General features: G+C 39.5%; 2 protein-coding genes and 3 non-coding genes across 6 annotated transcripts in view; 4 read left to right on the top strand and 1 right to left on the bottom strand.

Moving 5' to 3' along the window:
* Nucleotides 1-9,748, bottom strand: part of LOC117296541 (androglobin-like) — a 64,085-nt gene extending 54,337 nt beyond the window's left edge. Inside the window, exons 1-4 of one of the 2 annotated variants that reach the window (XM_033779510.1) lie at nucleotides 8,978-9,748; nucleotides 2,091-2,196; nucleotides 1,172-1,225; nucleotides 299-478 (exon numbers count right to left, since the gene is read on the bottom strand). In XM_033779510.1, the coding sequence (XP_033635401.1) occupies nucleotides 299-478; nucleotides 1,172-1,225; nucleotides 2,091-2,196; nucleotides 8,978-9,561 (924 nt within the window). In that variant the 5' untranslated portion in view covers nucleotides 9,562-9,748. Of the gene's footprint in view, nucleotides 1-298; nucleotides 479-1,171; nucleotides 1,226-2,090; nucleotides 2,197-7,593; nucleotides 7,742-8,977 lie in introns of those variants that run through there. The other variant, XM_033779511.1, reaches the window with a different exon arrangement.
* A 5,914-nt stretch (nucleotides 9,749-15,662) lies between these two features.
* Nucleotides 15,663-16,401, top strand: LOC117297101 (late histone H1-like). The gene has a single exon (XM_033780235.1). The coding sequence runs from the start codon at nucleotides 15,673-15,675 to the stop codon at nucleotides 16,399-16,401; it is 729 nt and encodes a 242-aa protein (XP_033636126.1). The 5' UTR covers nucleotides 15,663-15,672.
* Nucleotides 16,402-25,546: 9,145 nt separating this feature from the next.
* Trnat-ugu lies at nucleotides 25,547-25,619 on the top strand. Its single transcript has one exon. It is a non-coding gene; the product is annotated as a tRNA-Thr (tRNA).
* An 88-nt stretch (nucleotides 25,620-25,707) lies between these two features.
* Nucleotides 25,708-25,780, top strand: Trnak-uuu. Its single transcript has one exon. It is a non-coding gene; the product is annotated as a tRNA-Lys (tRNA).
* Nucleotides 25,781-26,808: 1,028 nt separating this feature from the next.
* Trnak-uuu lies at nucleotides 26,809-26,881 on the top strand. Its single transcript has one exon. It is a non-coding gene; the product is annotated as a tRNA-Lys (tRNA).
* The last annotated feature ends 109 nt before the right edge of the window (nucleotides 26,882-26,990 follow it).

Below are 26,990 nucleotides of genomic sequence, written 5' to 3'. Positions count from 1 at the left end.
GCATACGCGCACGCATGTCAGACCTTATATGTCAGACCTTCGTTGCAATGTAATTGGTCAATACATAATGGGGCGGAGCTTAATGGATCGTATATTGCCTCCATGCCCCCTGGTCATTGCCTTGGTGCCCTTCAAATGCTCCAGTAGAAATTTAACATTTCTTCATAGTGTGTCCTTTACAAAGGAGAAAATGCCTTGGTGCCCTTGTCCTTTCAAAAACGAAGCACACATGCCTGACAGGACTTATAGTTTTCGACAGAATGTTTTAGAAATACTGATTTAGGTGTGACATTCCTACCTCACAATCGTTGATGTGCGAGTTGACGCTGTGGAGGTCAAAGTCCATCCCATTGTCTGGGTCAAAGATGACCGGTAGCTTATCCGTGATGAAGTCTTGCGGTCTCTGGTAGTGGTCAACACGCATCCGTAGAGACGGCGGCATCTCGATACGACCCTCAGGGTCATCAAAGAAATGTTGCTGTTTAAGATGAAGAGTTGAGAAAGTCCGATGAGATGAGAGGGATTACAGGGTGTTGTGGTACATGTGGTTTGTGGTACCTGTACATAGGTCAATGGGAGACTTTCTGGGACGATAGAGGGCAGCAGACTTACCGGGTAAATCCATTGTTCTCAGAATTATGCGCGTGTTCAGAACTACGTAAACAATGGAAATTTACCCAGTATGTCTGCTGCCACCTAGCGTTGGAAAGTCTCCTATTGATGGTGTGTCGTGGCTACTGGTTAAGAGTATCCGACTCAAGCTCTTTTGTTTCTGATCAGCAGAGTGTGAGTTCGAGTCCCACTTGTGACACCTGTGTTCTTAAGCAAGACACTTAACAATGGTGCAGCATTAATAGTTAAGTTTCTTGCTAAAGGGACCCAATTGTCACGAGCGTGACTTGAACCCATACTCTGCTGATGAGAATCTAGAGCTCGAGTCTGCTGCTCCCAACCTCTCGGCCACAAACATTTTTTGGGGAATTTGGGGTTCACATATACACAGCTTTTACGTATAACAGACCACAAAATGGATACTAGGAAGACTTGGTTAAGGTGTGTGTTGACCCAATTCAACTATCGTCAACATGAACAGTAAACTTGGTGGTGCCATCCTTGTGCAGAGTCTGATGCAAGTGCTAAATATTTGAAGTTTTAAAACCCATTTTCTTACCATACTGCTTGGACTTTTTCCTTTCTCTTTCTCCTTCGCTTTGTGCGGGGCATCCTGAAAGAAAAAAAATCAAAATAAATAGCCAAGTTATGTTTTTACATAAGGCCATGATGCAAATTTAAAATAATTTGTAAATTGGTTACGATACAAGCAGGTTGTCTCTTAAGCTTGGGTGTGATCCCAGGGGTGGATTTCACAAAGATTTAAGACTAGTCTTATCACGAGTGAGTACGAATTACTCGTCTTAACTTAGGACTACCCTTCAGTTTTTAATATCTCCTAGGACAAGTCCTAAGTTTTTTGTGTGAAATCGACCCCTGGCTACATGGCAGTTACAGAATGAATGGCTCCCAACTGGCACCCTTGAACAAAGATTTTGACAAGATAGGGAGACTACCTACATTAGGGCTATTAAGGAGCTAGTCCCAGCATGCTGATCAAATCTCATTCTAGTCAATGTTTTTTGGGTCAACCCATTTTTTTTTTTTTTTTTTTAAATGCCCAGTCTGTTTCCCTTGTGGTTTATAATAATAGTACTACAGCATTTTACTGCAAGGTAAATGGGACTACATTTGATTTATGACACCTACTTGGAGCCGATAGGTGTGACAGTCATAAGAGGGATTGTTGCAACTGTTCATGACTCTGGAGCATCTTGAATTTCAACTTTGATCTTGTCATGAGGCGAACCTAATGTAAGCGTTATGTTAAGTTCTCCTGTCCGCGGCAAAAATGTATTTGCGTCAACCTAGAGTCACTCCTAATCTATTTGGTTCGACGCATGGTGGCTAGTCTGACTCGGGTGTTTCTGTCTCCAAGATAATTATGTGGAAATTGACAAGTGAATTTTTGTTTCTTGGCAAATGCCTGAAATTGGTTGCCTGTGATTTGCCCTCAGATGACAAGATTTTGTACTCACCCATTTTTCTGCGTTGACATCGGCGTCGTTCCATTCCGGCCAAATAACGAGCTTTTGTTTCCTGCCTTCTTGAGATCCAATCACACTGGCTGCAATGGACGCGGCTCTGTACAGAAAAAAAAACACCAAATAAATAAAAACTTCATGTTCATCTTTTGGTAATTCTTGAATGTAGGTCACAAAACACAATGTCCAGTCTCCACAGATTTACATTTTAAAACTAACACGGTTTGGAGATAATGGTGGTAGAAAGCTTCCCTAAAAATATTACTTGCTGAGGTGCTGTGGTTTTTCAAAAATTAGTAAAACAACTTCACAAAAGTAAATGTTGTCTCAGGAGACGAAAAATATTTTTGTTTGTAAATCTGTAGATATTGCGATTGCATTACAAACATTCAGTTCAAACTCATTTGCCGAGACTGTCAACCCAACATGAAACACACAGAGACCACACCTTCTGTTGACCTAGTCTTTGCTTTTGGCAGTTTGGTGCTTCTTCAAAAATGTCCAACAGACTGCAAAAATTTTGTAATGAAAGTGCCCTTGCCCTCCTCAAAGACAAAATTTTGGGCCTGCTGAGAGTATAATGAAAGCACAAACATTGTCAACAGGTGATCTTTTCCCCGGCAATATTTTCCACTATATAAAAAAAAGTAAACAATTCTAAATATAATATTTGTTGATTTTGTGCACAAACCTTTCCTTGGTTCTAAAGTTACCACAGTTAGCCATCTTTTAAGATATATTTAACGTCGTCTCGAAACCCAATTCTGAGTGTAAACGTTTTGTCCGCCAGACAATAGCACTCCAATACAGCACACCCTCAACGCTACAATATAATTTTAATAGCCGTCAATTAAAACATCTGATAAGTCTAAACTCCAAAAGGTTAGATTGGAAAGATATTCAAGAGCTGATGATAGGTATCAACAAGAAACACAATAAAGGGGGACACTTTAACATCTGTCATGTTAGCGGTTTCTCCAAAGGTTTAAATTTGTATTTTAAAGGCAGTGGACACTATTGGTAATTACTCAAAATAATTATTAGCATAAAACCTTACTTGGTAACGAGTAAGGGGGAAGAGGTTGATAGTATAAAACACTGTGAGAAATGGCTCCCTTCGAAGTAACACAGTTTTCGAGAAAGAAGCAATTTTTCACAAATTTGATTTTGAGATCTCAGAATTATAATTTTGAGGTCTCAAAATCAAGCATCTGAAAGCACACAACTTCGTGTGACAAGGGTGTTTTTTCTTTCATTATTATCTCCCAATTTCGATGACCAATTGAGCTCAAACTTTCAAAGGTTTGTTATTTTATGCATATGTTGAGATACACAAAGTGAGAGGACTGGTCTTTAACAATTACCAAAGGTGTCCAGTGACTTTAAGTGTCTTTAAGTGCCTGTAACAGGCCTGGAATAACACAGAGGTATTGGGGGCAATGGCCTCTGCTGCCCTGGCCTTGGTGCCCCTTCAACTTCAAGATTTTCTATAAAAGTGCCCTTTGCAAAGCCATGGCTGCTGTTAGAAACTTAGAAGCCCCTAACCAATAAATCTGGAGGTTGCAGTTTCAAATCCTGCTTGAAGAGACAGAAAGGATGATGACCCAAGACATGATTGCCAACGTAACACAAGGCGGTGCAGCATGGAAATAATAGATGGTTGCCCTCACCGCAACTGAATGATAATGAATGAAACAATGATCCATAAATGGCTGTGTAAAGTTTTGCTTTCCCAGCAAGGTCTCAGAACTAAAAAAAATGTAAAACAAAACTTGACAAAACAAGTAACCAAAGAGTCGACAGAATATGGTATCAATTTCTAAAGCACATTACCTTTTAAGCGTTGTAGGCATTTCTACGAACAAACACCAGCGTTCCAAAAACCGACCCGAATAAACTTACAGTAGTTACTACATGACAACTCCACAACAAACTAAACCAATCCACTCTCAATTCCTATATATGTACTCTACAGAGGGACAATACATCACCACCTTCCAGCACAAAAATACACAAAACCAATCAATACACGCGAGACGACAAAAAGAGACCACAAAAAAAAGTGACGTTCACCAACCAGACATACTCATCAGACGATTGATCACAATTACAAATCGCTTTAAGGAGATGTGTTACATTAGGAGCGTTCTGACAAAGTGCTTCTTTAGAAACTTAAAACGCCTTTTGACTCGACACTAATCCCTTAACTTGATTAAGCAGGCGTGATGACAGGTGTGCTCAACAAGTAGTCAATAGTTTCAGGTGAGCCTCATTAAATATTCAGGACCCAAATGCTTTTATATTCTGAAATCCTGTTAAAGGCAGTGGACACTATTGGTAATTATCAAAGACCAACTTTCACAGTTGGTGTATCTGAACATATTATGCACAAAATAACAAACCTGTGCAAATTTGAGCTCAATCGGTCGTCGAGTTTGTGAGATAATAATGAAAGAAAAAAACAACCTTGTCACACGGAGTTGTGTGCTTTCAGATGCTTGATTTCGAGACCTAAAGTTCTAAGTCTGAGGTCTCGAAATCAAATTCGTGGAAAAATACTTCTTTCTCAAAAACTATGCCACTTCAGAGGGAGCCGTTTCTCACAATGTTTTCTACCATCAACCTCTACCCATTACTTGTTACCAAGTAAGGTTTTGTGCAAATAATTATTTTGAGTAACTACCAATAGTGTCCACTGCCTTTATCAACCGATCTATATCAGTCTGTAAGTGTGAAACAACTCCACAAATATTAAATAGCTTGAGCGAAACTTTTTTAATGGGAATGCTTTTTATTCAAGCATGTCTATAATGTTGTTTGTTTGTAAAAAAAACATTAACATTTATGTGATCACTAACGAATTTTTCCAAATTTATCAGCCAAAGTGTTTGGTCCCAATCTCAAGGTTTTGGAAAACCATAAAACACTTTGACGTATGTCGACGTGCGTCAAAGTGACAATACTTTGACGTCATTACACCTCCATGCGGCAACAAAGTGGCTATACAAAACAGAGCTCCCACATAATTATGACGTAACATTAGTGATGACATAACAGGGATTTTCACAAATTCTACTGTAAAGCACTAGAGAGAGTATTTGAAATGAATACTTTTTTACACAATAAAGATTTGTTTAAACTTGTACGAACTAAATTTCCATTATTGATTTAAAAATTATAAGAGATGTTAAATTTGCATCGGGAATAAAGAATATTAATTTTGGTTTTTACCCATACACCGATGTGTGTTAGCACTGTATATTCAGTACTTGATTTTAAAATTGTTAAAGGAATTTAGCAAAGATCACTTGGTATTGTTTTTGTTCAAGTGGGTTTTGTGTGTTTGGTTTTGTTTGATTAATTGAACCACCAAATTACTTAAACTCCAATTATTTTGCGAAGATTTCATTAAAAATATCATGTAAATTCATAAAAATTGAATGTAATGTGAGGGGAGCACCTGTGAAAAGCTTTTTGACTTGAATTTACTTTAAAGCAAACTGAAGCAATAATAATAATAACAACCAGTTTGTATAAACATGTAGCGCTTTTCAAACCCAAGGGTTTCTCAAAGCGCTTCCGACATTATTACCCCTAGAGTCACTGGGCCTTAAACATGTTTTATCATAACATTTGATAGTGACGTTTCTGATACTTCAGTATTTTAATACTTACAGTGAAGGTGTTTAAACATTGTAACTTGACAAGTTGAGTTCTTGTTAACAATTAACACCAAAATAATGCACTAGTTCTGAGTTCCAAACGTGCGCGACAAACGATATTGCTATGAATAATAAATTAACAAAGACTGAATTAGTAATTTCATCTCGGGGTTAAAACAATTCCGATTCAGCAGTCTTTGAATGCCAGACATAAGGAATATCATTAAAGCCATTATAAACTTTCCGTACAGAAAAAGAAAAAAATTCACAGATTTACAAATAACTTACAGGGTTAACAGAAGGTAATGGTGAAAGACTTCTCTTGAAATATTATTCCATGAAATGCTTTACTTTTTGAGAAAACATTAAAACAATATCAGTTCTCGATAGCGAAGTTAAAGATTTATTTTGAACACATGTCATGACACAAGGAAACGTGCGGAAACAAGGGTGGGTTTTCCCCTTTATTTTCTCCCGACTCCGATGACCGATTGAGCCTAAATTTTCACAGGTTTGTTATTTTATATAGAAGTTGTGATACACGAAGTGTGGGCCTTGGACAATACTGTTTACTGAAAGTGTACAATGGCTTTAATAAGAAAGAAACAGTTTCCTCCATAATGTCCGTCAGATTAGAAAATGTTTTGCATTATACTTTTTTGATTACATTTTCATTTCATTTAATTAGATAGATAGATAGATAGATAGATAAAATGGTTTATTAAACAACTGTCCTCGCAGCACAAAGACTGAATTACAACAATTTTACATAAATTTAAAATATGAAATTAAATAGAAGGCAAATTGATAATAAAAAACAATAAAAAATATGCCAGCAAACATGAAACACCACATAAAAATTTGCAAATCAAAAGATCTACAAGGAAGAACAAGCAATGCAAATAGTTTTAAAATTTAAGAAGAATAAATAATTATGTAAAAACACTTAGAAAATAACCTCCGGTGGGGTGGTACACAAAAAACGTTTAGAAGCAAAACAAAAGACAAGAATCCTGGCAGGGAAAGCTAATTTTTCAAAATGGTCCGGACTCCATCGTGTAGAATACATCAGACTCAAAGAACCGATCAGTGGGCTAAAGGCAGGCTACTATTTTACTAGTAGTACAGATAACTTTCCGTATGGCGCCACCACTTTTTCACTCATTTTTACAAAAAGGGATATCTCATTGAGGTAAATTAGATACTATATTATTTCATATCGAATGAAAAAGTGGTGGCGCCATACGGAAACTATTCCAGTAGTACTACTCTAGTATTGATATTTAAGTTGTAATCAGCCAGTCAGTGTGTTTTCTAGTTTTCGATGGGTTGTCGATTACAAACAAACATCTATTTGTTTTTTTTTACACAAAATTCCAACAAACAAATTACATTTCATTAAAGCAAGATTCAACTTTCATTCAATTCAAGAAGGTAGGAAGGACAAGGAAATTATATTTAAATAAAATATTTTGCATTTTTAACTATTAAATATTAAGAATGTTGAGTTGACATTTTCATGGTTGTCATTCTACAATCTACTTCACTTCTATTCTCTATCTACCCCCATCTCATGTCCATTATTTACAGTAACCATTGCAACAATATGTAGCCAGACGACAACACCTCAAACCATCTTAACCAAACATAGTTGGTCGGCCATTATCCCTATTCTTCATTGTATTGGCCATTGTATTTAATACACAACACACTAACCCGTCCCGCGGCCCAATGCAGTAGCATGCACACAAACAATACAGCGAACTGACTGCACAGCGAACGTTAAAAACTCAATAAACAGTGCAAACAAGGCCGCATTAACGGTACGAACTTACTCCTTGTTTGAGGCCGAATTCACCCTATTTGATGACTTTTTCTCCTTGGCGAGCTTGGAAGACATAGCTTTGGTATTTTTTGCCCCAAAGAGGCGTTAAAAATGGTCAAAATGTGTGATTAAACGCAGTCTAGCAACTGCCAAGGGTCCCGTTGTCAAGAAGAAGGTCATAGGTCACCTCAATATCGGTTAGTGTGGCGCTTTTGGTTCATCAATGCGTTTTGCATTGCTACACGTATAGGTACTAGATTTACTTTGGAAACTATTACTGCGCACGCGCAGTTTAATTAAGGCTCGCGCAAGCAAACAAGTGGCCAAAATAAACAATATTAATAAATTAATAATTAAATTAAGAAACACAAATACTATACAAGGTCTACATAACAGCACAAGTTAACAATGAAACAACACTTTGGCAAAACTTTCTTACAAATTTTATGGCTGCATAAGTTTTACCTCCAGCAAAAATTTGATTTTACGTCATAGAAAATAATTTATCAAAGACCAAGCGCCGCATAATCGTGTGAGAAAGTTTGTTTGTAACTCACAAAAAGTCGACTTCTCACGGGGCATACTCGTTTTAATTAAAGAGTAATTTCCTTGACCTAATTTTTATGTTGTGTGTGTTGTGTTGTACTTAAATTTTAGTCTTTGAGAAAGATTCGGCTAGCTTTTACTAGGCGTAATCTTGAGGTCAACTGAGTGTGCATTTCTGTGCACTATTTCTTTAAATTAATTATTTATACTCATTTATGTTTTTATTTTCTGTTGGTTACTATGTTATTATTTACACTTTTTATTTATTTATCCACCATTTTATTTATTTGTATTTATAATGGTTTTATTGTTTGTTTGTTACCATTAATATACTTTTGTTTTGTTTTATTCAACTATTATTAAGTGTTTCTTTTCATAAACGGTGTATCTGAACCATTTTTAATTTTCTCTCAGATACGAAGTTTTTACACAAACAGTAGTAGGGCCCTTCTTACAGTAAAGTAATCAGATTGGGGGTATTTTATGCAGTTACTTTTTTTTAATCATCAAAATGGCATTGAAATCTTCCTGTCCATAAAAACCCCTAGATAATTTGTAGATTACTACCAAACAACATGATATACTTGGGGTGAAAATAACATCACACACTTACTAGCCACTTCAAAAATAATTTGCTAAACCAATTGTACTGCTTGGGGTCGAAACGTCAGCTCACTAACTCTTTTTAAAACAGATTTTGAAGACAAAAAAGTACCACCACTTCTTATTTTGTAAAGAACAAAATTTTGTACCAATTTCTCAAATGAGAAATGAGTGAAAAGTAGTGGCAGGATATGGGAATCTTTCTCACAAAACACTTTCTGAACAACACTAATAACTTTACTTACTCGTCTTCGGCAATCGCTGGTGGAAGGTTTGAAGCTACGCTAAAACCACTTTTCCTTCCTCCATGGTCAAACCCACCAGACCCCCTCCTGTGATCATCGGAACCGCCAAGAATTCCTCCCAACCTTCGGCTGCCTCCTCCTGCCCCAGACCCCTCGTAGGCCCCCGGGGCTGCCGAACCCCTCCTCCTATCATAACTTACACCTCTCCTGCTGTCCTCGTACGAGGAGGCCGGTCCACCACCGGGGTTCGGTGAGGCTGCGTTGACCGGTATAGAGGCGCGTTTGTCGGCAGCGTTCTGGGCTCGTCTCGCTCGAGCGTTGGCCGCTACGTTTATCAACGGTGCTATGGGCAAGATGTCTTCCAGTTCCTCGTTGTCGGGGTAGAAGACGGGTCTGGCAAGCAGCTTGTTGGTGTATTTGGCAGCACGATCGTAGACCTCGTCCAAGGTGATCGGGAGGACGGGGTAGATAACTTCCCGATTATAACAAAAACCTGAGGCTTGAGATGTCTGTATTGCTCCCGTGCCAAGATTCAGAGTCGAAGGAGAGCGGGCAATAGCCCTCCTATCGCGAACTCTTGACATGTTTGAAACTGTTGTTTTTCCGCAAAAGGAAACTGAATATTTAGTTCCACTGTGCAATCACATCAAACTAATGAGGCAAGTCTAAATTTGCTGCATTTCAAAAAAAGCTTCTGTGTTACCATAGAGAGGTCCTTACTCTATGTGTATACACAAATCTCTTAATCTGTTGGTTCGTAAACCCTTGCCCTACCACTGGTGCAAGCGACTCCCATACAAGAAAACAAAGTAACAAGAGAGTTTTTCACAGAGTTCATTCCTCCATACAGAGATGCCATGAAGAAAAAAGAACACTTGCTGCTGTTGTTCTGTCGAATTCGGTTACATAAAAGACTCTGTGCTATACATCGGTGGAAAATGGGTTCGGTTACAACAAACTTAACAGAAATTCACTGCTTGACTACCCGAGATCAATTGACTTTCTCTGGTAAACAAAAACATCAAACTGCTCGAATCGGGTTTCACAATTTAACCCGGTGCAGAGTTGACTTTGCTGAGTTACAAATAAACAGATTTGCAATGCAAGACGAAAGTTAAACTCTAAACTGCTTTTGTGGTGTTGTAGGTTGAAAGCAAGGCAACATTCCCTGTAGGTTTTGTATGTCTTGTAACCGAAGAGAGCATCGGCCGTGTGAAAAGTGAACCACTTGAGATGCACATCAAGGTCTGATGAGAATGACTCTCAGAAAAAAAGTAACACCACAATATCCTTACGTCAATAAAGTCACATCAGTAAAATCCAACTGTTTTTTTTTTTCTGAAGGATTTGTCAACAACAACAATGACTAATGATTCAGATTCTTTGTATGGTTGTCAAGCGATGACATACGTCATCAATCATTCCAACAAGACGTCCTAATTGTCATGAATACTTCTTGTTATCGTTCCCCTGCAGGCTGTTGTTAAAAATGTTCGGTGTTCTTTAACAATCGCAGAGTTGACAGTTTCAACCAACACTGCTCGGTTTATTAGTGTCTTGCCGGTGTCTTGGGTAGCTATTATGGGTGACAGCTTTCTATATAGTGACGAGGAAACTGCCCTTCATCAAGCCTCCTGCAAACAAAGACTGTTACAAATTCTCCTTCCTCCCAAGATCATGTTTGCAGATTGGAACAAATACCACCGCAAGGTATTCGCGAAGCACCAACTTTTAGTATTTTTCAGAATAAACTTCAAGCTAAAATGGGTAACATCATCAGGGGCCCATACTGAAACGAAAATAAATCTTGCTGCTCAGTCACCTGCACGTGTATCCCGATGTGCAGATTTGGCAGTATTTCTCCATCAGAACCAGGTATAGTTCTTGCTATGACGGTCATCAAGCTGTGCTTTTACATGTCATGGAATTGATGGCAGAATGACCCATGTGTAACAGATGAATTTGCAAAACAATATTGTGTCCAAGACGTTTAGCCTATCTATTTTGTTCCTTTCGCTGCTTGAAGTTCGGCACAAAAGAAGGCGTGTTTGAAAGACTGCACACGTTCTCCTGGATTTAAATCATTGTTGTCAGTATTAATGGGCCGTGACTGGTGGTTGGATTGCATTACTAAAAAGAGTTAATCCAATCCCTTCATCCGATAAAACCTCAAAGGATCCGTGTTGTCTATAATAGAGCACCACTCTGGCCTATGCATGAAGTTCCTTGCATTATTTGTTGCATGTATACGGATAAAGAATTTGCTGACGTCAAAATACCCAGTGATGAGATGATCATGCCGAGCTATCTGGATCTATTCTCGATTCAAGCATCTCTATAATTTAAGCCATATAAATATGTAATGCTGGTTTACATGCCCGGTCTGGCATCAGAGGGTGCCCCCAAAAATAATTTTCCCATTAATAAGACGCTCCGTTCCTCCCAAGCCCACAGAAGATGCCTAAAATCCATCGAAGAATTCCCGAGATTCCATGAGCACAATAATGACACAATAGGAGGGGGGGGGGGGGGTACACCCTGGCCACATTATTGCCCACCAATAATGATTGCTGTATGGGGTGCACATACAAACTTCTATTCTTGTCTGCCGAAAGTCAATCCTCCCAAAATAATCCACAATATACACACGGCCAATTTGCCAAGTCCCATTTAATGATACCGCAATATTATCGATCTGCTTGATCAATATTCGTGGCATAATATCCACCCTTTTTGTTACGGCTTTAGGGCTGCAAAGCTCATGGGGTGATGAGTGAGGTGCATCCCCACGGCAGAGACAAGTTTCTTCGGTAAAGCCCAGTTTCATAAAGTGAAAGCCTGTAAGCACCACAACTTGCTAAGCAGGTAACTAATAACATCAAGTTTACACTGTTGAAACTGGTGCCTCACCGTTTTCGCTTATCAAAGTGTTCGATGCTTAACAGAGTTTTAAGAACAAATTTTTATTGAGCCCTGGATGCAGTTTGAACATGGAGAAAGAACATACATTTTGTGTTCTTCCTTCATGGTTTGAGAGTCACTTGTGGCTACAGCGTAAAACCAGCACAATATGCCTCTTGACATAGCCATTTTGACAACTTGGCCCTCAAAGGGGCTTGGTGCCACACGCCTCAAACACCGCCCGCAGATAGCCAAGGATACCCATTGAATACTTTTTGTCTTGTTAGTGTTAGTAAAATGCTCATCCCAAACAATCACTGGAAGGCCGTTTAGGAAGTCAAAAGTTGGTGGTGTGTACACACAACACTCATTGAATCTTTTGTCCACCAGTGAAAGTGAAAGGAAAAGAAGTAAAACTTGTTTCTGCATTTTACAAGACGCTAAACTGGTAAACTTTTGTGTTCCGTCCATTATGTACAGTGTCAAGTAAAAAAGGAGGTTGAACAGAGAAAAAAAACATTAAGAAATTAACATTCAATTTTGAGGATGGTTCAAAAGAGGGCGCTTGAGTAGTTTGTACGTTCACCGTTTTTTTGGCGGGGACCTCTTGACGGGGGTGGGGTGAGGGGGGGGGGGTAAAAAATCATGCATTATTTTCATAAAGTGAAAGCCGCCCCGTACTTAAGCAGCATGCAGCATCAGAGTCCAGCATTCTCCAGAAGACGATCAGAGCATACTGATCGAAACGTCGAGTTAACCAACGGATCTTTTCAGAACCACCCCAACTCATTAGAGATAGTCATTACATGGTGTTACCGCAAACTCTTCTATATCTTATTTCCACCATGCAAAGTTTCAAATCCTACTTATCATGCATTCTGTCAACATTATTTTATCCCCCCCCCCCACCTCCCGAGGTGAGATGTCTTCAGTGTCGTACTTGACCAATACAATTCATGGTGCTTGCTGAGAACACTTAACCACGGAGGAAGACAGTGACCTGTCGCGAAAGTGTCACACGTAGGGCCTACCGTAATTATCCAGTCCTTGGCAAAGAAGAAATCAAATCTTCTGATCGGACAATCGGTCTGACAGAAGTCTATAGTAGGCCTATGCCATATTTTATCACGCGGAAATCAAAAACACAAAACTCAGTATTATGGCAGCTTCTCGGTAACATAACTATATTTCTCCTGGCCAAACTTGGTCAGAGATCCAGAAGCTTGTGGTCTTTTATTCCGTTTCTTAAGATGAACAAATAGAGATGGGATTAAGGGTTTCCCACGGACAATCTAATGGAATAGTTCAGTCAAAATTGTAGTTCAATCAAAACACACCGCCACACCATCATCGAAATAATGTTCAAATGTTTTTGCAAGAGGAATGGCTGCCGCAGGCCTGCTGCATCAGCAGTCAGTGACTCGGTCGGTACTGAGAGAATAATTAATTGGGCACAGTCTTCGTACCTACTTGGTAGTTGGATAAGTGATTTCCTTTATCTTATTTCCCCCCTTGTCTTTAAAGTTTAGAATTCTCATTTACTTTTGTTTGATAAAGACTTTTGTGGCGGGGGGGGGGGGTAACACAGAGTGAACGCGTCATCATTATTAGGCCTTTATGCCTAGGCCTATCAAACTCTCGCAATTATTATTTTTCATCACAGCATTTTTTTTAATTTGATTATTAATAGAAGGGGTTTTATTTTGGACAAGAACCACAGCATGAGAATTGATTTAAAATAGGTGGACCTATTTGTATTTGTTAAAGGTAATTTTGCTCAGATACTTATTTGATAAACAAAAAAAGAGGGAACAGAGCTAAGAAAGAATCATTCTTCAACAGGGAACTTAAGGCTAAAACTTTCCACAAAAAGGTGATCCGCGAGTATCTGCATTGCGCGCAGGCGCCAGCTAGGGCCTAGTAGTCCGTCGTCATGCATAGATGGGGCGAACAAACCACCAAAAGATGTTCACCACACTTCAGGCTAGGTTTGTTGGCTGAGCCAGACTTATCTTGTCTGAATGATCATAATATATAAATAAAATAAAATAATGTATAAAATGCAAGCAGATATTACACATAATAATACGAAAGGTTTATGAGCCTACTTAATCAACACAGCATGTGCTACATGAAAACAAAATTGGTTTCTTCATTTTGTGCATGATATTAATACACAACATCAACGCGAGATGAAACTAAAAATATATATATTTTTTTATTGAACACTCGATTTTCTTTAGGTTCAATGTACGTGGGATGACACACGGTATGATGGGGTTCTGTTATGCTATTTTTGAATTACACTAACTTATCCTAAAATTAGTTGAAAAATTAATGTATTTTTTAAAGTCCAAAATGCGACTCATTAATTAACAAATAAGCAATAATATTTATGAACTCGCATATCAACATTGTGCAACATGAAAACAGTTTATTATGTTTTAGTTTCTGAGCCATTCACACGAACGCGAGATGAAAATAATAGTTACTTTTCGTTTTCATATTGAACATTTTCACTCCTATACAGTCACTACGAAAGTATTTAGCGGTCTGACGGGGGTTGCTTTTCTTCGAATACACTCGTCCATTCTATAAGTTAAACAAATGCAGTTTTAAGTCCAAAATGCTAGTTAATTCACCACTTAGTCAGAAAGGTTCATGAGCCAAGTAATCGAACACTGTGCGCAACCATGAAAACACAATTTTGAGTTTTAGTTTTTGAGTCATGACAAAAATTACAACAACGCGAGATGAAAAAAAAAATCATTGAACACTCGAAATAATTGACACACGGCCTGACGAAATTTTGTCATTTTATAATATTTGTTTGAATTACACTAACTTATCATTTATAAGTTAAACAAATGTAGTTTTAAGCAAAAAATGCAAGATATAATAATGTTACACAAAATAGAAAAGTTCATGAGCCCAGATCGAACACGAAAACAATTGTTGAGTTTAGGTTGAGTCACACAACACACTGCGAGATGAAAATAATAATAATTTGTTTTCATTAGGAAATAACTTAGGTCAAATGTGGGATGACATGACGGGTTCCTTTTATGCTATATTCGTGTGAAATACTCTTTCAGTTGCAAAATTATGCCTCTTTTTCTTAAATGATAAGAAGGCAATGTTAAATTTGTGTTGAACCCGAACTTGATTAGGTTGGTAGCTATGATGAGGTTCGAATCTTTACATACAAAAATACACGCGCAAAAAAAGCAGAGAGCAAAAGTTGTGATGCCGCGAGTTTTCAGCTCAAACATGTTTACGACAGCTGAACGAAATTTTTATTTTCAACTTGAAAAATCATTTTATTTGGACATTTCTACGACAGATGTTGAAGATGGAACTTAAAACTGAATGATTTTGTGTAGATTTTAAATATTATTTATGTAATATTTTTGATAAAAATGTTTTATTTTCAGTCAAAATTGTAACAATAATGTGACAAAAATTAGCATTAAATTTCCGAAATCATAAACGCGTTATTTATGAAATTAACATGATTAAACAATAGCTTATAGTATATTCTTTGTATTAACCCCAAAATTTTTAAAACAATCAGTCGAAATTCATCTTTAAGAATGATTTTTATGCAGGCAAAAACACAACAAAGACATGGAATCCATATTTCATACATTTTCATAAATCAAAACCATAATTAAACCGATGCGTTCTGTCACGTCCGCATCGCGCCTACAAAAGGTGGCGCGTTATTTTAATAATCATATCATATTTTGATCTTTGTCTCGAAAGTGTACAACTGTCACTAATCGATTGAAACAATGGCTGGTTCTCCAAGGAAACCTTCCCCGAAGCGTCGTCCGAGGTCTCGTTCGAATTCTCCCGCTAAGATGGCTCCCGTGGCACCTAAGGCAGCAGCTAAGCCCAAGAAGTCTCGACCTCGTTCACCAAGCAAAAAGGTCAAGAGAACCGTCAAGCCTGCCGCTCACCCATCATCAAGCAAGATGGTCGTAGCCGCCGTCGCTGCTTTGAAAGATCGCCGTGGGTCATCCACCCAGGGCATCAAGAAGTACATCGCCGCCAACTACAAAGTCGACACTGTCAAGCAGGCTCATCACATCCGCAAAGCTCTCAAGTCCAGCGTAGCCAACGGCACTTTGCAGCAGGTCAAGGGCACCGGGGCAGCCGGTACTTTCAGGCTATCCGCCCAGGCACCAAAGTCTAACGCTGCTGCCAAGGCCAAGGCTAAAGCTGCGGCTAAGGTTAGAGCTGCTGCAAAGAAGGAGAAGACACGAGCCAGGAAAGCTGCACAGAAGGCCAAGAAAGCTGCTTCAGCTGCTGCCAAGAAAGCCAAGGCGAAGGCCAGCAAGAAGACCAAGAAAGCAAAGAAGCCAGCCAAGAAGGTCAAGAAAGCCGTCAAGCCAAAGAAAGCCGCCAAGAAACCAGCAGCCAAGAAAGCCGCCAAGCCAGCCAAGAAAGCTGCAGCCAAACCCAAGAAGGCAGCACCCAAGAAGAAGGCTGGTAAAGCCAAGAGAGCGGCCAAGAAATAAAGTTCTACTCCAGCTACAACAAAAACCATCGGCTCTTTTCAGAGCCACCACATGTACAAAAGAGAAAAATCTATCCTTCTGATTTTTAAATGTTAATGTTTTTGTTCTTACTAAAAGGTTTTAACCAAATAAAGGCTATATACAAAGTTTTCCCCTTTCTTTACTTTTCAAACCCAAAAAGAGATTTTTTCTTTTTTTAAATGACACTCGAAATCGAAGTTAAATTAAACAGAACTCAAAAGCCTCAAAATGAATAGTCGATAGACACTTGAGAATTAGTTGCGGAACAAGGTTAAAATCTAGGCCTAATTAAAAAAAAAATGAAACATTTTTGTTTATACGAGAACAGATTTAACACAAGTTTAAGGGGAAAATGTATGATCATATTACTAGTAATAGTCTCAATAGACCTTATCGCAAATACCAATGCGCAAGCGCAGACTGTTGAATGAGGTGCATTGTGGGATATATATGGATCAAATTTGGATACCAGCTAGACCACAATGCACCTAATTCCAAGCTTTACGCGCGCGCCCCGGTATTTGCGAAAAGGTCTATGCACACTCTCTAAACTTTTTTGTTGGTTACCCGGCCCTCATTGTTTACCCTTTACATTGATTTGTCTTAACATGACTTCCTTTCCAGTTTTAACTGTATGATGAGAGGGGGTGGGGGGGGGGATAAAGCAAGGTCTAAAATTGTGTATTCAACACCGCCCTCTGTCTTATAAAACAAATAGATCAAGTCGAAGTCACACTTCCTTTTTTGATAGTGATCATTGTCAACCTTAGAAAACACAATACAATTACTTCAATGAACACAAAATAATACAGATTAATTTTCGCCTCAAAATACAGAAGACTAGTGTTTTACCTCTATATAGAAGATAGTGAACAGTTGAATACTTACGTTTACTACATCAAAGCTATTTAGCTGCTGCAACCAAGCAAAAATTAATGCAGAATTGAACGCTTGGCATATTGATTTAATCAATAAAAATGGTCATCGAAACTCGAGAAGTTGCAAGGTAAAACACCATTGATGCACAAAATGTGTGTGCTTTTAATAATCAGATGCATACTAACAGGTTTCATGTAATGGAGGCCTTACAAAAAATTACCTCTTTCACAAAAACTATACGTTTTCAGAGACAACTGGTTCTCACAATGTTGTATGCTATCAACAGGCCCCTTGGCTCGTTATCAAATAATAAGTTGTTATGCTATAAATTATTTTGAGTAATTACTAACAGTGTCCAGTGCCTTTAAAGCACACAAAGTACCACGTGGGCGTGGCTTTTAGAGTGATTACGTCACACTTACGAAATTGACAACCAAGCTGGGCAACTATATCACTGAGCAATATTATTATCAAACATAGTGCACAAAAGATGTAACCGCAAACACAATGTGGCTATACAAAGAAATACTAGATTAGTTAATTAACTATGCATGGTGCTTTAAAGTGGAATGTTGACTGCATGTGGGCATATTGGAGAAAAGAAATGAATACATCCCATCAACTGAACATAATGACAGAATTAAAAATGAAAGAATTAACAGTTATGAATAAAGTTATAAGGACGCGATCAAGTTAATTGGCATTATGAAGGAGGATTCGCCGCCATTTTGTATAAAATATTCACCATCGTGCATTAATGTTCAGCACTATATACTGGAATGTGCTTTCTAAGACATGTTTGAAAACCGAATCCATAGACATACTACTCGAATGGATTCGAACCCACGACCCCGCACCCGCATTCTATAGTACATGACCCTATATCTTTAAGTTTCCTGCTAAGATTTTGAGATTTGTTTAAATGTTGTTTTACTTATACGTGGCAAAGTCCCACTTGGAGCATGCCCCCTTTGCCCTGGCAAGGTCTGTGACGAGAAGTTCACATCTCCTTGCTCACGGCAATTTTTCTTCTTTCTCGAAACATTCGAGAGTCTTGTTAGAAATGTTTTTTGATTCAGTACCACCGTTTGGGTTTTATCTAAAGTGCCGTTTATCACAGTTCGTCTGCTTGAGCAGACGGTTTTCGTTGCCCGCGTTTTCTTCGACGGCGTTAAATTGAAATTGTACAACTGTATCTGGTCACCATTGAAGGACCGCATTTGTTTTGCTGTGTTTGTGACCCCCTTGTTATGTGTTGAAGGTAGACCACCGCTGAGGGTCTTTTTTGAGTCTTCCCTATTTGGCGAGAATGAGCAACGTCCAGTGTGGCGAGCGGGCTTACTGCAGGCCAGTACTGGCCGGTTACGTCGCAGCATAGGGGAGGTCCGACTTGACGAGACCTGGCTTCCGCCTGCATTATTACTGGTATTTCCAAGGGACGAGCTGTCTCCCAACACCGTTGACAGTGACCCCAAGCTCAACAACCTCCCTGCCTGGAACAGAAGGGATTCCTCACCCTCCCGACGGCTAGCAGGCCGACTACAATCTGACAGGCTTTCCGGAGATTTCACAACAACCGTTTCTGATTTGTCTTGAATGATTTCAAAACTTGGGCTGTTTCGTTCTTCTTCTTTTAGAAGAGATGGGTACGTTTCTTTCGGAACGCAAGGTTCGGTGGTGAGTTGTGCCAGGAAGTCAGTTGGATATGGCACAGACAGAAAAGAAGACCTTCTTATGTTGGGCGTGGTCAGAATATATTTATCTTGAACGGGTGTGGGGCTCCACTCGGACGGTGTATGTGGGGGTGATGAGAAGCTAAGCAACGGCGGGAAGATTTGGGTACTAGACGGTGTGACCGTGCTCATTGTTCCAGGCCCGGTTTCGGCAATCGAATCGGACTGATGAAGAGCTGGAAGACCACCGATCTCCGAGGACTTAAAGGGCAGTGGCTCGGGAGCAACGCCATCAATCGACGCGGTGAACGGCGGGTGGCCATGGAACTGAAGAGGGTGTACCTTTGCAATTCTCGGTGTCGGGACGGATACGATCAGCGACTGGAATTTCTCAATCGACATGGCTGTATCAGTATTGAATCCCTGTGAAACATGTCAGTTAATATCCACACTCTGACAAATTGATTTTATTCACACGCGAAGCTAGCTGGTGCCATGCCATGCAGAAAGGGGAGCCATATCCAAAACAAGCGGATTCACCTTCCCCTCAAAAAAATCCGTAAAAATAATCAAATGATGTCCCTTTTCCAATGGTGCAAAAGTAACAACATGTGAAAAGCCGCTGCACAAAAACAACAGCAGCTTGAATAGTCATCCGAATATTGCTATAGCAAGAGATGTCTTCAAGGTTAATTATTAAAGCTGTTGTCTGGTGGCTCTGTAGCACAGAATCCCACATAATATATTCACACAGCATGCACCACAAGCGAATCAACTGCTGCAAAGGCGTTCCACAAGCTGGACTATGGCTTGACGGGATCATATAGGATATTTAGTGATTTGCCATTCATTGATTAAAAAATACCCACAATTTGATGTTTAGATCGTGAGATACCAAAATCATACTCCAGTATCCAAAATCACCGTTGCTGAACGTAGATTTTCATAGAGCTGGACTATAAATGGCTTGACGAGATCACAGTAGTTGATAATTATTGTTTCAATTCTGTTAAGACTGTGAGTACCAAAACCGAGTATTAAAAACCGACCCCAGTGTCCGAACAGTTAGCTGCTGAATACTTCACGAGTTCTGGACTATAAATGGCTGGACGAGATCACACGTATAACTTGCCATTCATTGCCATGGAAACACTTGCCGAAGGCGTGATATTTAGATGAGTACCAAAATCAAGCATCAACAACCTTCAGGATCCAAAATTGTATTTTGTTTTCCTCACTCTGCTTTCTGCAACCTTGCTCAGCTGCTGCATGGACAGCCTAATCACCATCGAGCGGCTGATGATAACCCGAGCTGCCGTCGTTCGTTGCGTAAGCTCCCCTTGGAGAACGATCTAATGATGCGTCCTCGCCCACCATCCCCGGAAAGAATCCCCCTGAGTTTGGTGATTGGACGATAAGGAAAAACGGCTTGCCGAATGTGATCAATCCCTGGTTACCTTGGCAAAAAGCAATCAGAATAATGTGCGTGTTCCTGGGGGGGGGGGGGGGGGGTAGTCGGCGAGTTATAGGAATGGTTTTGGCGGGAACCATCTGAGTTTGAATGTAGCCTTATATTATGTACGCCTCACAACATGAAGCCGTTTCCGTTTGAGTGGTTTTCAATTCGCTCTTTTGAGAGTGGAAGTCAATCAGTGCCACTTCCTTGAGTGAAATTGGAACGAGCTTAATTCTAAGTCGAGTTGAAAGTAGGGTCCGTCTTTCACTCCAAAAAGGGAATGTCCGCCATATTGCCCCCTTGCAAGAGATGTATATGCCGAATTATACTCCTTTTTATTTCTAACCAACGTCCATAAATTCCACCAAAAAGTAAATGACGAGATCAGTTCTTGCTCCTTAAGAAAAGCACTCCAGTGAATAACTTCTGCTGCAGACAGATGAAGCACTGATTATAGTCTTGTTTTGCATCAGTTAATATCCGCCGTTATACACAAACTGAGTGCTGAGAGCTAATTGGCTGCACGCCACAAGTCGAGTTAAAACCACTCAACAGTTTGAAGTTTGAATATGAGCACTGCACTTTCTTTGATTATGAGCAAACTTTTTGTTACGAAATTACCTCAAAGAAAACCAAAATAGAAATCCACTGCATGCTCAGGAAATAACAACGACGTCCAGAGGCAGAATGTAATGTCAATCATAATTACAACCTTGCTGTAGCGGTTAATTTTCCATGAGTGTATCATAAAAACCATGACAATACACTCATGAACAATCCACCATGATAGAAAGACGCTTCAAATTAGCGGAGACAAAAGGTGATGCCATAAAACTCGGCAGTTCTCTAACAATTCGGCATTAACATGAAAGCTTCATTAGCGTGATTGTCAATGTGCATGACTGATAATTACAAAGCAGTAGGCTGTTTCCTGGGCTTGCGTCACGATTGTACCATGGACGTCTGCTTTATCGTAAGAAGAGAGATACAAAAAGACATCAAGGTAATGGAAACACACGCGAGCATTAGTTAATTCGCCCCATCACAAAACAACACGAAACGTTCAGATGCTATGAATTCATACACAACGAAAAAAGCACGTGCATTTTAAACGAGTTTTGAAGAGCTGTAAAACAGCACAGCCCCGTGCTTCATTTCTGAAAGGGCAAGGGCACCAATGTATTTTCTCCTCGGTAAAGAGCACCAGATGAGGAAACTGTAAATTGCTACTGGAGCATTTGAAGGGCAAGAAGGCAATGACCAAGGAGCATGGAGGCAATCGCCTTAGTTGCCTCCGTGGAGTATAGGCCCGACAGCAGAATGTAAAAGATCTCGACTGCAGAGATATTGATCTAATAAGTGTTGAACTTGCTCATGGACATTGTATGGCGAAATGTTCACTTCAGAAGTTGAATTCACCCTGACGCTTCACATATTCATCGTTTGTTAATCAGGAAACATGAAATGTTGATCTTCAGTAATCCATAAAATCCTTTCAGAGCCTCAGACAGACAAACAAAAAGGCCCTTTAATTAGAATGTGTTCGACGCGGGTGATATAAAAAAAAACCCGGCGTAATGCATTTGCTGCATCAATGTTTCATAAACATTCTACACTCACTGGCGTATTTGATTATACAGGCGATAGTCCAGCTGAGAGAACTCTGTGATAACTAAAGATGCAATCTCGCATGTTCACTGTTTTGGTTATCCATAATTCATCAATTTATATACAGTCGGAGGTTTACAGAAGAAGCGAAAAGTGCAAGCTTAAAAGCCATGCCGCGGTTTTTTATTTAAAAATCTGTATATAGCGCGAAGGTGGACATGTGCATCATAAAGGAGGCAGTTTAAATCACGATGTGTGTCAAGCACATGCTAAACAAGGACACTTGGATACATTATGCTAAGGCGTTCATCCTGCAGTGGATCGGGTGGCTGACAAATAAAAATAATTATCAATCGTACATTTGTCAAAGTTCTTCAATATACAATTCCAGGTTGTATGATTGTTGTGCGTGAAACAGTTTATGGCGTTCTCATAACGGCAACGTAAACCTTTTTTTTTTCTCTTGAAGACGAGCAGAGTACGAAACGTCAAAACAATACCAGCTCCTTTTAGAGACAACACTCCCTCAAAAGAGATTTAATACATGGGTGTTTCCGCAAATTTACTTGTATTTATAAATTATTCATAATGGGCTTTAACGTAATATTCAAAGATGTTTCGACTGAATTTCTTGACCACACAATAACTGACCGTTTACAGCACGCCTTTTAGATGCGTTTTACGATGACTATTCCTTATACACAATAGAAGAGTGTCCTTCGGAGAAATAAATTGGAAGGAGGTCAGAGTCATAAAAGGCCTCTCCTTTGTCCAGAATCTTTTTTTATTTTATCTCTGAAGGAAATAACAACATCCGGCAAAGAATAACATCCCACATAATTATCCAGAAGTTGAAGTGAATGCGGATGCATATTTCGCTTCGTGGCTTGGAGGTCGTTATATTCAAAATTGAGCCGTGTGATAATTATTTCCGTGAAAACACGTCGGTATTTATTCCTGCAATTTTCTTTCAGATGTGAGTTTTTAGGGACTTTTCGTTTTCGACGACGGATGGTTCTGCGACGGTAAAGATGACATTTGGCGTCATCTGCGCATGCGTCGGCTTTGAGGACGGTCGTCCCTCAATTTCTATGACAGTACTTGGGATGAATCTTCGTTGTGCTGAAAACGACAACGTTTAGCTGAACAACCGTCGCAGAACCATCCGTCGTCGAAAACGAAAAGTCCCTATTGTCTTTAGAGGCACTACAGAGTCAAAGACCAGTATTCTCACTCATGGTGTACCAACATATGCATCAAATAACGAACCTGTTAGAATTTGTACTCAATTGGTCGTCGAAGTTGCAAGAGAATAATGGAGGAAAAACACCCTTGTTGCATTGTTGTGTGTTTTCAGATGCGTAAAACGGCTTCGGGCCAGAAGTCTTTTTAGAATCATTTGAGTGAGATCTTACCTCTTGCTCAACAACTGCGTTACTTCAGAGAGAGTTTTATACTACCACAGCTCTCTGTTGGTCGTTCTACATCCGTAATACCAACAAAGTTTTTATTATAACAATCTTGAGGAACAGATATTGAAATATTAAATTAAATTTAAATAAAAACAGATATTACAAATTTGCATCGGGGATACAGAATATTCTTTTTGATTTTACCCTTACACCGATGTGCGAATTGGCACTGTATACTCAGTACTTTTGTTTTTACCAAATTCGTAATCACTCACAAGAATTATTAGCATAAAACCTCACTTGGTCAAGAGTAATGGGGAGAGGTTGGCATTATAAAATATTGTGAGAAACGGCTCCCTCTGAAGTGGAGTAGTTTTCGAGATAGAAGTAATTTTCCACGGATTTGATTTCGAGACCTCAGATTTAGAACTTGAGGTCTCGAAATCAACCATCTAAATGCACACAACTTCGTGTGACAAGGGTGTTTTTTTCTTTCATTATTATCTCGCAACACCAATGACCGATTGAGCTCAAATTTTCACAGGATAGTTATTTTATGCATATGTTGAGATACACCAACTGTGAAGGCTAGTCTTTGACAATTACCAATAGTGTCCACTGCCTTTAAAACACACGGATAACATTGGTGTCTGTCATAAAATTATCACATAACCTACATTATACATGACAACGAACCTGTGAAGTTTAAGCTCAATCTGTCATTGGACTCATCACACAATACATGTCCTAGGATCACATATGCAGTTGTGACACCACCCAGTGATTCAGTGATTGCATCTTTACATTATTAGTATCTGTGATCTGTAATGCCCTTCCTCCATGCTTATCCTTTCCCTCATTTCCATCCCTTGAGAGTTGTGTGGACCCCCCCCCCTCCACATTCGTTCCCGGAAGCAATTTTCCCGATGTGCAATTTCGCAAAGAGACACTTTGCCTTCGACAAATTATTACTGATAATTTGGTCATGGGTTCAAAGTCCCTATAGTGTCAACCCCCCATCAATTGGGGACTTCTCTTGGCTCCCTTCATTGTTATGGAAAGGTTTGCGGTAACACCATAATGACTATCTTTAAATGAGTTGGGGTGGTTTTGAAAAGAACCGTTGTTTTCAACTCGACTTTTCGATCAGTGTACCGTCTTCTTTGTTCACACACACCCATGCGGATCCGTAATCGCGCGGTCTGGCTATTGCCACTGTTCTGTTATTCCCCATTCTTGAGAATTCGCTAGTGTTGCTCATGCAAGTTCATTCCTTTGCTCTATGCCACTATTATCAAGGAAAATCCTACTCCCCAACACCGTAAAATTTAGGGTGGTTCTGAACAGAACCGTTGGTTTCAACTCGACGTTTCGATCAGTATGCTCTGATCGTCTTCTGGAGAAATCTCTAGTGGTGCTCTTGCAAGTCCATTCCTTTGCTCTATGCCACTATTTTTAAATATACCTGTAGATATTACTGTGTGGACGTCGTGCTTAAGTTCACATCTCATGTCCACACACAATGTCCACACATTCGTGAACCTCCTATTGTATTTGGAAACATTCTGCATCTTGCTTGATATCTCTTTTCATTTAGTTGTCTGCCTCCAAGACTGATTGAATCGTGAGGACATTACTACTCTCAGGGCATTTATAATTAACCTTGAGGACTCGGAGATGTGTGAACGCACGCTATCGTTGGGGAAAAGAGTTTTACGCATGGGTGGTAATTGTATGTATGAGAGATTTGTTACATGCATGGATTGAGTGGGGAAAATTGAAAATGTATCTTGCTATAGGGCGTTGAATAATTGATGATATCTGGGCCGAGTTATACAAAATATCGCTTAACAATTGTTTGCTGAGCAGAAATAAACAGGATACCAGTCACACATTGTTCATGAGATATAATTATAGTCTGACTGGTAACTTTATTCTGGTAAGCACAATTTCTGTTGTGCTTAGCTTCTTTCTATGAAACTAGAGTCGCATACAATATTGTCTGGTAAGCAGAAATTATTACTATATTAATTATTACTTAACTTTTACACCACCTCACACTGGCAACATTAAGATTAAAGTATTGAAGAATTACAGGCGTCGTGGCTTAGTTGGTAAAGCGCCTGTCTTGTAAACAGGAGATCTCCGGTTCGAATCCGGGCGGTGCCTACACAATTAGCTTTTTTGTATATACCTCAGATAAACTATTAAAGTGAGCCACAACTGGAAACGTGTTTCTTATTGAGAGGTCGTCAGAGCCCGGTTAGCGCAGTCGGTGGAGCATCAGACTTTTAATCTGAGGGTCAGGGGTTCAAGTCCCCTACCGGGCGCTGTCCCTTTCTGTGTTTTTTAACAATATTTTGCTATACATCCACTGTACGGCTAAATCATAGTTTGTTAATTATTTTCATGTGGCGCCGTGGCTTATTATGCCTTATCTCGTTAACAAAGGTAAAAAAACCCTTAAAATAACACATCTCCATAGCCTGGTTAGCTTCAGTCGGTAGAGCATCAGACTTTTAATCTGAGGATCAGGGAATCAAGTACCCTACCGGGCTTCCGGTTAACTCCTTTTCATGAATACCTCAGACAGTTTCGCTATTCCTATTGGTGGCAACTCTGCGCTAGTCTCGATTCAAGACGTTTCTTGTTACGGGCGATGCAGGCGCTGTCGGTGAGTTGGCCGCGCCGTGTGTGAAAAGAAGAATCAGCGAATATGCACCAAGACTATACGCGCATGCGCACGAACGGAAGCGGAAAACACACGCGTACGGACGGACACAACACACATGTACATGTAACATGTATACTGAACACCATGGAGGTGGAGGAAACATACAGAGCTCAAGCACTGCACTCGGATAGGGTAAGCTTTACAGAGTTTCTTTATAAACGTTCTTTATATACTTTATTACGCATTTCAACCCAAAAGGTATTTATGTCATGAATGGGAATCAAAGTGTGTTGAATCGCTTTCAACTAGTGGTTTAAAAACCCGCCAAAGCCTGGTTCTGGAATTTACCTCGAGTCGACTTCGTCTCGGTAAAATTATCAAAACCCAGGCATCGTGGGATTAAACCACTAGTTGTAAACCTCTTCACCATACATTGATTCTATTTTTTTGGCCATCAGTATCACCGTTTCGGGCAAAATCCTTTCATTGATTGATACCTTGTTATTTTGCAAAAAAATCGTTGTTGTAAATTAACTTATTTCTCTGAATAGTTGAATAGACAGGTCAACATAACGCTTTGGCTCAGTCTGTATTCTGCTGTTCGAATCCACATCGTGCTACATTTTTAATTTTGTTTTGTAAATTACATCCAATAAATTGATTGTTAACCACCTTCTCTCAAGAGCCCTGTTAGCTCAGTCGGTAGAGCATCAGACTTTTAATCTGAGGGTCAGGGGTTCGAGTCCCCTACCGGGCTGTCATATTTTGTTTATTTTTTTTTTACCCAACATCATTTGGAATAAAATCTTTTCGAGTCATACTTTGCTGTTTTGCTAAAAGTGTTGATGTTTTGTTTTTACTTATTT

This window comes from Asterias rubens, chromosome 11 (genome assembly GCF_902459465.1).
Source record: "Asterias rubens chromosome 11, eAstRub1.3, whole genome shotgun sequence".
NCBI classification, from domain to species: Eukaryota; Metazoa; Echinodermata; class Asteroidea; order Forcipulatida; family Asteriidae; genus Asterias; species Asterias rubens.
This window is presented reverse-complemented; position numbering and strand designations above follow the sequence as displayed.

Coding starts and splice junctions, on each gene's coding strand:
- LOC117297101 (XM_033780235.1), top strand. CDS start 15,673: ATGGCTGGTTCTCCAAGGAAACCTTCCCCGAAGCGTCGTCCGAGGTCT.